Source organism: Coregonus lavaretus, assembly GCF_964263955.1.
Source record: "Coregonus lavaretus genome assembly, chromosome: 29".
Classification (NCBI taxonomy): domain Eukaryota; kingdom Metazoa; phylum Chordata; class Actinopteri; order Salmoniformes; family Salmonidae; genus Coregonus; species Coregonus lavaretus.
In genome coordinates, this window is record NC_140016.1 from 36,557,569 (window position 1) to 36,568,890 (window position 11,322).

The window sequence follows — 11,322 nt, forward strand, 5'->3', positions numbered from 1 at the left end:
GTCTGACCAAGTAGGGAAGCAGTGGAGTAAAGGGGTGATACCAGGAGTGCCTGTGCGTGTTAGCACGAAAGAGATAAGGGAAAATTTGAGAGGAGGCGTTCTAGTGAATGCAGAAAGATTGCAAGCAACAAGGGGTGGAGATAGGGTAGATAGCACGTCTATTCTGTTAAATTTTAAGGACCGGGTAATGCCAAATAAGGTAACAATAGGATATATGAGTTACTATGTGAGGGCTTATGTACCGAAGCCTTTAAGACAGGGGTGTCAAACGTCCGGCCCGCGGGCCGGATCAGGCCCGCAAACGGGTTTAATCTGGCCCGCGAGATGATAAAAAAATAAAAAATAATTTTGTAAAGTATAAAAATGCGCTGCAATTTTTCAATAAAATAAACTGCTGTTCCAATTGCGTCCACTGGATGGCACAATAGCAATTGTGTTAAGCAAGCAAACTGTTTATACCGGGGCAGAGCAAGTAGGTCAAGCACGTGCAGCCAATGAGCTACTTTGTTTTGCCCGCAATATTTATTACGGCTCCTACTTTTAACATTATGTGCTTTGGCACCCTCATTGCCCCAATATGTCTCTGTCAAAAAATAGAAAAGTGGACGCAGAGTGTTCCAAGAAAAATGGTCATCCTATTTATTCACGGAATTGAATGGGAAAGCTGTATGTTTGGTGTGTTTAGAGCATGTTGCAGTGCTGAAAGAATATAACCTTCGTCGCCACTATGTGAGTCTTCATGCCGACAAATATGACAACTTTCAAGGACAGCGGAGATGAGAGAAGGTGAATGAACTGTTGGCGGGTCTGAAGAAACAGCAGTCTGTGTTTACTCACAGCCGAGACATCAGTGACGCTGCAGTGAAAGCTAGCTACCTCATTGCTAATGAAATCGCAGTGGCTTCAAAACCATTTAGTGAGGGTGAATTTGTAAAAACATGCATGATGAAGGCAGCGGAGATTGTGTGCCCTGAAAAGCGGCAGGCTTTTGCAAATATCAGCCTGACAAGAAACACAGTTGCAGACAGGATTTCCGATCTTTCAGTGGATTTGGACAGCCAGTTGAAGCAAAAAGTAAAGTCATTTATTGCGTTTTCGGTTGCAATTGATGAAAGCACGGACATTACAGATGTTGCACAACTGGCCATTTTCATCCGCGGAGTTGATGACACATTGACCGTCACCGAGGAGTTTGTGGAGTTGGTGCCGATGACAGATACAACGACAGCAGCTGGTATTTTTACCGCACTCGTCGGCACGCTGGACAGGGTCGGAGTGGACTGGTCCCGCGCTGTCAGCCTGGCTACAGATGGTGCGCCCTCAATGATCGGGAAAAAAGCAGGCGTTGTGACAAAGTTCAGAGAGAAAGTGCAATCTGCAAATGGAGGATGTGATTTTTTGACTTTTCACTGTATTTTGCACCAGGAGGCTTTGTGTTGCAAGTCATTAAAGATGGATAACGTCATGAAGGTGGTCATCCAAACTGTTAATTTCATCCGATCCAGAAGTCTGAATCACCGTCAGTTTGACAGCCTTCTCAGAGAGAAAGACCACATCTATGGCCTGCCATACCACACTGAGGTAAGATGGTTAAGCCGAGGTGCTGTGCTGAGGCGTTTCTTTGATTTACGAGAAGAAATTGAACAGTTAATGGAAGAAAAGGGCAAACCAGTGTTAGAATTTCATTCCGCAGAATGGATGCAGGACCTTGCATTTATGGTGGATGTTACAGAGCACCTGAATAACTTGAACAAACAGCTGCAAGGGCGCAACAAAGTTGTCACGCAGTATTATGACAGCATACGTTCTTTCAAGTTGAAGCTGTCATTGTGGGAGACGCAACTTGCCGGTGGTGATGCAGCTCACTTCCCCTGTCTGAAAAATGTGTGCGCGACCCAACATGTGGCAGACATGAAGCGGTTCAAAGATAAAATAACGGGACTGTTACGGGAGTTTGAGCAACGCTTTCAGATTTATGTTTATATGTTTTTATGTTGATGTGCTATTGTTTTTAATTGATTTTATTTTATTTGTATATTTAACCTATTCTTGACTCTGTGGTTCTTGCACTTGTTTGGGGAACAGGATTTCATTATTTTTATCTACATTTCTGCCTGAGAAATGACACCCTGATATAGTTCTGTGATCTGTGATATACTTCTGTGAATCACTGAGGCATTGTGTGTTTGTGTGTTCTTTGTCCTCAGAACTTTCAAATAACTTGAGGTGTTTTATGATTAATAGTGATGTTGTGCTTTTGGACACTGTCCTCAGGCTCCAGCTTTATGTTTATATGTTTTTATGTTGATGTGCTATTGTTTTTAATTGATTTTATTTTATTTGTATATTTAACCTATTCTTGACTCTGTGGTTCTTGCACTTGTTTGGGGAACAGGATTTCATTATTTTTATCTACATTTCTGCCTGAGAAATGACACCCTGATATAGTTCTGTGATCTGTGAAACAGTTCTGTTAATCACTGAGGCATTGTGTGTTTGTGTGTTCTTTTTCTTTAGAATTTTCAAATAAACTTGACATGTTTTATGATTAATAGTGATGTTGTGCTTGTACTATTTTGGACACACTGTCCTCAGGCTCCAGCTTTATGTTGTATGTTGATCGTATTAAAACAAAGAAAACAATCTGAAGTTGTTGTTTTTAAGTTATATATACCATGATTTTTCCGGTCCGGCCCACTTGGGAATAGATTTTCCTCCATGTGGCCCCTGAGCTAAAATGAGTTTGACACCCCTGCTTTAAGATGTTATAAATGCCAGAGGTTTGGGCATGTGGCAACAGTCTGTAAAGAGAAAAAGAGGTGCCAGGTGTGGAGGAGAGCATGAGTATGGGAAGTGTGGAGATGGTGTACAACCAAAGTGCTGCAACTGTGGGGGTGCTCATAGTGTGGCATATAGTGGGTGTGAGGCTATGAAGCAGGCAGTGGAGGTGCAACAAGTGAGAGTGGAGAGAAGGGTATCATATGCTGAGGCAGTGAGGGTGGTCCAGGAGAGAAGGGTGTCATATGCTGAGGCAGTGAGGGTGGTCCAGGTCCAGGGAGATACAGGTTCAAGGGAGAGAAGGGTAGGAGCATCTAGACCAGGGATTACGGGGCAGGTGGGCAGCGATATGGTATACATAGAAAATAGAAAGCTGCTGTTTATAGCAGGAGCTATCAATAGCACCGATAAAGTAGAGTCTAAAACAGAGAGGATTCAGCTAATAGTGAAAGCTGCTGGGAGACATTTGAGTGACAGGGTTGACATGGGAAGAGGTTCGAGATTACCTCAATCAGCCGATGGTGGAGTCATGTATTACTGGATCTTAGTTATGGTAGTAGTACTACAATGGAATGCTCGAAGCCTGTTGGCTAATGGGCAGGAGTTCAAGCAGTTCATTGTTGATATGCTAGCTAAGCCGGATATTATTTGTGTGCAGGAAACATGGCTCAAACCGAATGTGGAGTTTATTATACAGGGATATGTAGTGGTTCGTAGGGACCGAGATATAGGGGGAGGGGGGGGATGCCACCTTCATAAAGCAAAGAATTCCCTACAAGATGATAGGCAAAGGTATTGAACAGGAGTATGTGGTGGTGGAGGTGTGGCTGAGAGGAGGGGTGCTAGTGGTAGTGAATTACTATCATCCGTGTCAGATATTGGACGTGGAAGTGCTGAAGAGGGTGGAGGGCCAGGAAAGAAGTAAGGTAATGTGGTGTGGGGATTTTAACGCCCACAACATGCTTTGGGGGGGGGGGGGGGGGGGGATGGGAGGAATATGTGAGTGGGAGGTATGGGAGGAGTCGACAGTAGGGAGTGATCATTACCCCATTCTATGCACAGTAGGCCGAAGGGAGGAGGAGCTGTTAGTGGAGGGAGTAGGCAGGTGGGTGTTTGGAAGGGCAAAGTGGGATCAATTTCAGGAGCTGAGTGAGCAGGTGATGGCTCGGGCGGATATGACAGGGGATGTAGATAGTATGAATAACTGGGTGAGAACAACGTTAGTGGGGGCAGCTACTGAGGCTATACCTAAGAGTTCAGGGAGGAGGAGGAGGAAAGCAGTCCCATGGTGGACGGAGGAATGTGGGGCAATGGTGAGGAGTAGGAAAACAGGGCATTTAGAGTACTGAAAAGGACGCATAATTTCCAACATCTGATTCATAAGCAGGCCCAGGCCATGGTGAGGAGAACTATCCATCAGGTAAAGATGTCATGTTGGCATCGGGACTGTGACACCATTGGAAGGGCGACACCTGTGGGAGAATTGTGGGGGATGATTAAGAGGATGAGTGGGATCAGAAGGGAGTGGGATTATCCAGTGTTGACGAGTGGGGAGGATGTGGCAGTAACAGATGAGGAGAAAGCAGAGATGATGGTCAAAGCATTTGTTCAAGTGCATAGCTCAGCAAATCTGTCAGAGGAGGGGCAGAAGGGGAGAGAGAACACGAGAGAGGAGCATCCTGGAGTGCTGGAAAGGAGGGAGGATGTAAATGACGCGTTGAGTGCACCATTTACCAGGGCAGAGGTGAATAGAGCAATAGGTAAGGGAGGGTTAACTTCAACTGGGAAAGATGAGGTGTGCTATGTTATGTTGGCCCATCTTAGTGATGAGGCACTGGATAAGGTATTGGTGTTGTACAACAGAGTGTGGGAGGAGGGGAAACTACCAGGCAGTTGGAAGGAGGCAGTAGTGGTACCAATCCGGAAGCCCGGGAAGGATCCAACGAAGCCAACAAGCTATCAGCCAATAGCTTTAACATCACATGTATGTAAGATTATAGAACGTATGATCACGGAGAGGCTAACTTACTTCCCGGAGAGCAGAGGGCTAGTAACGCCACATCAGAGTGGGTTCAGGAAGGGTAGGGGAACTATGGATCCAGTGCTCTGCTTAGAAGCAGAGGTCAGGAAGGCTCAGGTGAACAAGGAGACTGTTGTAGCTGTCTTTTTTGATGTGGAGAAGGCGTATGATATGATGTGGAAGAAGGAGTTGTTAATCAAGCTAGATATTATGGGGGTAGGAGGAAGACTGTACAACTGGATAAAGGATTTCCTGTTTGGAAGATCTATCCAGGTGAGGGTGGGGAAATCTTTATCAGGCAGCTACTTGGTGGATAATGGTACACCGCAGGGGAGCGTGATTAGTCCTCTGTTGTTCTCAATCATGATCAATGATGTTTACTCTCAAGTACAGCCGGATATAGGGAGGTCGTTATTTGCAGATGATGGTGCCTTATGGAAGAGGGGACGAAATGTGCCATACATAGTCAGGAAGGTGCAGGAAGCAATGGGTATTCAGATAAGATTTATTTGGGTTCCAGCCCATGTGGGGGTGGAGGGGAACGAGGCAGTAGATGCACAGGCTAAACAAGCACTTAGTAGTGGGGATGTTGATGTTGAAGTGTCAATGAGCAAGGCAAAGGCTAAAAGACTGATATATACAGTGATGGTGCAGAGATGGCAGGAGCAGTGGAATATCAATATTAAGGGAAGGCATTTATTTCAAGTACAGAGGAAAGTCGGGGAGGGGAGGACGGCAGGAAGGGACAGAAGAGAGGAGGCTAGTTGAATAAGACATTAAGCATGATAGGAAAGCATCCATCAGGAAAATGTGATTATTGTCAGGAAATAGAGACTGTGGAGCATGTATTGCTACAGTGTGGGCAGTATCAGAGGGAAAGAGAGACGATGAGATTAAGTATGAGGGAGAAGGGGATACAGGAAATTAGTTTAAAGAGTATATTGAGTAGAACGTCATTAGATATAGTATCACATATTTTGTTGTCTTTTTAAAGAGAAACTGGGTTGGCAGGTAGGATTTAGTTTGTCCCTGTCTCTGGCCTACACTCCAGTACGGTAGGTGGCGGTAAGGCACCATAACATTGGATGCCAACCGCCGATAAACCCCACTGAAGAAGAAGAAGAAGAAGAAGAAGAAGAAATATTAGGGGCGCACTTTCTGATTGGTCGAGCTCTCTTCCGTTTCCTGTGATGCGCCTAGCCTATCCACACACGTGAAGGTCAGTGTACATTTCTGTCTCGTTTTTTTAGCGATTTGTGCATGAACATGGAGAACCAAGGAGCAACAGCAGACCCTCAGCTTCAGCAATTCATCGAAATCGAGTCCCAAAAACAAAGGTTTCAGCAGTTGGTCCATCAGATGACTGAAGTGTGTTGGGTAAGAAACGTTTCTGCAATGATATCTAGCATGCTAGCTAGGTGAGCTAACTAGCTACTTGAACACCAAGTGAATGAATGCATAGACATGGACAGTTAGCCAATAGTACAATGGGCTTGTAGACTCCTTGATTGTACTAACTAGTTTGTGTTTAGTAGCTAGTTAGTTGGTAATGCCGGTTAGTTACAGCATCATTGGGACGTCCCAACTCTGACGTCACCCCATTGAAGTTGACGTTTCAAACGGTTAAGGTTAGGGACGCCCCAAAGATTCCGGATAACACGAACCGTAAAATAGTGTTTTAAATGTGAACAAGTTATTCATGCATGATGCAATGTCCTCCACTCCATGCAATGACGTGATCCAACCAATGATTGAACACCTGTCTGCTCTGGTTCCCTACAGGAGAAATGCATGGACAAACCTGGGCCAAAGCTGGACTCCAGGACAGAGATCTGCTTTGTGAACTGTGTAGAGCGCTTCATTGACACTAGCCAATTCATCCTGAACAGACTGGAGCAGACACAGAGGAGTAGGGGCTCCTTCTCAGAATCCATGTCTGAATAGTCTAGCAACAACCTCCTCGACTGGATGTACTGACAAGATGCAGAACAGCCAATCAAGATGTGGCTTACAGCAATACCAGCTTTCTATATGGTGCAATGAGAACACTGTCCAATAACCAGGGTGGGGAAGAAACATGACGTTGTGATAAAAGTGCCTTGGTTTTGCACCTTGTATCATGTCACCGAGACGAATAAAGAGTCTTGGCCAATTTATCTCTCACCTAGCAGGACACAAGATTAATGCCGCGTTCACGTGCTAGTCGGAACTAGGAAACTCTGAAATTTCCGACCTGCTAACTGGTTGTAGTTATACACGTTCCGCGTTCAACTAATTAGCAAGTTGGACATTTTCCGAGTTTCCTAGTTCCGACTAGTATTTGAATGCAGCATATCAACATTCTGGTTGGTAGCAAATATCTTCGTATTTATGTTTTTCTGAAACTGTGTCGTAAATTGAATGAGAGAGCATGTCGCATGTTGATCATATCATGAAAACTGAGCTGGGAGATCTTAATTCGTCTGATTTTATAACAATCTTGACCAGCTGTTGAGGTTGTGTCCTGGGGCATTGAAGAGAAGGGCCAAATAAATGGCACATTCAATTTGCCACTGCCTCGGAAAGCCACTGGAACTCTGCATTCAGTATCAAGTCAGAGTATGAACAATTTCTTGTTGGGAAAAGGGCACGATCTATGGCTGAAACAAGTGTTCCAGTGTACATTTGCAATAAACAAAAATCTAATATTGTCATCGTTGGCCTTTAGACTTGAATACAGTGTGGTCCACCTCCCGATTGGCGCAGTGGTCTAAGGCACTGCATCGCAGTGCTAGCTGTGCCACTAGAGATCCCGGTTCGAATCCAGGCTCTGTCGTAGCCGGCCGCGACCAGGAGACCCATGGGGCGGTGCACAATTGGCCCAGCGTCGTCCAGGGAAGGGGAGGGAATGGCCGGCAGGGATGTAGCTCAGTTGGTAGAGCATGGCGTTTGCAACGCCAGGGTTGTGGGTTCGATTCCCACGGGGGGCCAGTATGAAAAATAATGTATGCACTCACTAACTGTAAGTCGCTCTGGATAAGAGCGTCTGCTAAATGACTAAAATATAAATGTCCCAATATTAGGGTCTTGCTGCATAAAAGGTTGAAGATAATTCTTTATTCAAATACTCAACTAAAGAATCAGCAGTATTTTACAAATCAATGTTTAAGAAATACTAAGTCGTTTGGCACATGCAGTAGGAATGCATTTCAAAAGGGTCTAGGAAAGTGCCTCAGTTAATACTGTTGTTCATATGCATGATCAATGAAATAATACAATTGAGATATTACAGTAACGTGTCAGTCAGATTTTGTTCAATCTTCACACAATCAGTAACTTCTTGAAAGAGACACAGATGATTGAACTGCCTACATGAAGGTAAAAGCTGCGTTGCCTTGATTCACAGTAGGTCTTGTGGCATTTTTAAAGACATTAAAATACAGGAATAAGACAAAAATAGGCCTATCAATAAGTTACAGTTCAGTGTGAAAAACAAAGTCAGTTCAGTGAACTATTTGATCTCAAAACTAATATCAATACATTCAATTTGATCACACTGTCCATGACTTCATATTTTAAAGTGTGTACCTTTAACTCATTTATAGCACTACATACATAAACCTGTTTTTTATACCGTAGGAACAACATCCAGAGATAAAGGGGAAACCTGTAGGACTAATACTTTCAACCAGTTGAGTGGTTTAGGCATACCCTTCAGTGAAAAGAAAATGCTATTGGACGTTGCTAATAGCTAAACATACTGTGTACATCTTTGTCATTATAGAAATCCAGCGTGCTCACTGGATTGCAGTGCATGACCATTATAGCAAGGCAAACTATCCTTCCAGTGGTTATTGCATTATAAGATCTAACTCAATACAGATTTAGTAAACATATTTTTCACTTGTCTACGCAGGTGTTTAAATATCAAATAAACTGAAATGTAAAGCTTGGCAATGGGCGATTGGTCTCTGAACATTTGGCCTTTGTGTAAGCAGGATTGAGGTCAATTCAGTTTAATTCAGGAAATTCAATTAATGACTTAAATTGCCCATTGTTTTCTGAGAGGATTTTTCAAGTAATGAGTTGAGCTTCAATCATACTGAATTGACCCCTACCCGGGTGCTAAGTGGTGACAAAGCTTTTGTTCCTCCTCATGGAGCCCTCTGGCAAATACCCAGCTTTTGAGCTCCCCTCTCTGGCCAGCTTTTCCTCCCATGGCCCCTCCGCCTGGCTCTCCTGGCTGGGCAGGGCCACGTAAGGCTGCTGGCCCCAGGGGGACCCCTGAGGCCCCTTCCACAGGTACAGTGGCAGTGAGTCCCAGCTGAATGTGATGTCTTTAAACGCATGAAGGAGGAAAATACCCAGTATGATTATGAGGAACCCACTGACGGCCCCCACAGCTCCGTCCGTGGTCATGCTCAGCCACTCCTTGAAGAGGATGGCCGAACATGCTATTACGGAGGTGGTGAAGAACACGTAATAGATAGGCGTGACGATGGACGTGTTGTAAATGTCCAAGGCTTTATTGAGATAGCTGATGCAGATCACCAGGCAGATGAGTAGACACCAGAACAGGGGTTCCTTTAGGACAGCGGTGCCAGTGAATAGCTCCTTGATGCCCAGGCCCAGGCCCTTGACGCAGGACACCGACAGGGAGCCAATCACGGAGCAGATCAGGATGTAGATCAGCACGTTCTTCTGGCCTTAGCCAGATGAGGATCAGGCTGCTCGCCACGACAGACACGGCAAACACAATGAATCCTGGGAGAGACCACAGTCGGAACGTTTGAATGAGTACATTCTGGGAGCATGATGCAATAGTTTATATTCTTGCCAATGCTTTTATGGATCAGTGGCTCTTAACCGATGATGAGTGATTTAGCATAGGTCACTATGAGATGTTGATATGACTGATGTAGTATGTTTCTCAAATTATAATCTTAGTTCATAGCATGCTGGTCCAAAAAGAATGTCAGCGCATTCAAGGGGATTGGTCTAAAGAAGGCGCTGTATATATTTACTAATCGTAATAAAATAAAATAAAATACAAATTGTCACACGCGCCAAATACAACGGGTCTAGACTTTACCGTGAAATGCTTGCTTACGAGCCCTTCCCAATGATGCAGAGTCTAAAAAAACGTAACTAAATAGCAAATCTTACACAAGGAGTAGGATTGGGACCATTGACCTACAGTGCCTTCAGAAAGTATTAATACCCCGTGACTTATTCCACATTTTGTTGTGTTACAGCCTGAATTTAAAATGGATTAAATAGATTTTTTGTCTCACTCATCTACACACAATACCCCATATATTGACAAAGTGAAAACATGTTTTTAGACATTTTAGCAAATGTATTGAAAATTAAATACAGAAATATCTCATTTATAAAAGTATTCACACCCCTTTGCTATGACACTCCAAATTGAGCTCAGGTGCATCCAATTTCCTTTGATCATCCTTGAGATGTCACTACATCTTGGAGTCCACCTGTGGCCAAAGAAATCGTTCGAAAAAAACACACTTGTCTCTATAAGGTCCCACAGTTGACAGTGTATGTCAGAGCAGAAACTATACCATGAAGTCCAAGGAACTGTCCGTATGTCTCAGAGATAGAATTGTGATGAGGCACAGATCTGGGGAAGGGAATAAAACAATTTCTAGAGTGTTGAAAGTTTCCAAGAGCACAGTGGTCTCCATCATTGGGAAATTTAAAGAATATGGAACTACCCAGACTCTGCCTAGAGCTGGCCGTCCGACCAAACTGAGCAACCAGACAAGAAGGACCTTGGTCAGGGAGGTAACCAAGAACCACTCTGACAGAACTACAGTGTTCCTTGGCTGAGATGGGAGAACCTGCCAGAAGGACAACAGTCTCTACAGCACTTCACCAACCTGGGGCTTTGTGGGAGAGTGGCCAGACGGACGCTTGAGAAAAAGGCAAAAGATTCTGTGGACTGATGACACAAATGTTACTATTTGGCCTGAATGCAAACCGCTATGTCTGGAGAAAGACAGATAATGAGCTGTGCCTGGTTAACGCCATCCTTACCGTGAAGCATGGTATGGGGATGCTTTTCAGTGGCAGTGACTAGGAGGGAACAATGAACGGTGCCAAATACAGGCAAATCCTTAATGAGAACCTGCTTCAGAGTGCAAACGACCTTAGACTGGGGGAGAAGATTTACGTTCCAACAGGACAATGACCCCAAGCTTACTTTTATTTTTATTTATTTTATTTAACCAGGTAAACCAGTTGAGAACAAGTTCTCATTTACAACTGCGACCTGGCCAAGATAAAGCAAAGCAGTGTGATAAAAACAACAACACAGTTACATATGGGGTAAAACAAAACAAAGTCAAAAATACAACAGAAATACATATATATACAGTGTGTGCAAATGTAGCAAGTTATGGAGGTAAGGCAATAAATAGGCTATAGTGCAAAATAATTACAATTAGTATTAACACTGGAATGATAGATGTGCAAGAGATGATGTGCAAATAGAGATACTGGGGTACAAATGAGCAAAATAAATA

At 44.0% G+C, this 11,322-nt stretch overlaps 1 protein-coding gene and 1 pseudogene across 2 annotated transcripts; one reads left to right on the forward strand and one right to left on the reverse strand.

Annotated features, from left to right (window-relative positions):
• Positions 1-5,980: 5,980 nt before the first annotated feature.
• Positions 5,981-8,067, forward strand: timm8a (translocase of inner mitochondrial membrane 8 homolog A (yeast)). The gene is made up of 2 exons (XM_084146574.1): positions 5,981-6,175; positions 6,581-8,067. Exons 1-2 carry the CDS (start codon positions 6,059-6,061, stop codon positions 6,740-6,742), a joined length of 279 nt encoding a protein of 92 aa, XP_084002700.1. The 5' UTR covers positions 5,981-6,058; the 3' UTR covers positions 6,743-8,067.
• An 835-nt stretch (positions 8,068-8,902) lies between these two features.
• LOC311104636 (magnesium transporter NIPA2-like) lies at positions 8,903-10,844 on the reverse strand (annotated as a pseudogene). Its single transcript has 2 exons — positions 10,835-10,844; positions 8,903-9,541 (listed from the first exon to the last, which is right to left on the reverse strand). The product of its transcript is annotated as a magnesium transporter NIPA2-like (transcript).
• Positions 10,845-11,322: the final 478 nt, after the last annotated feature.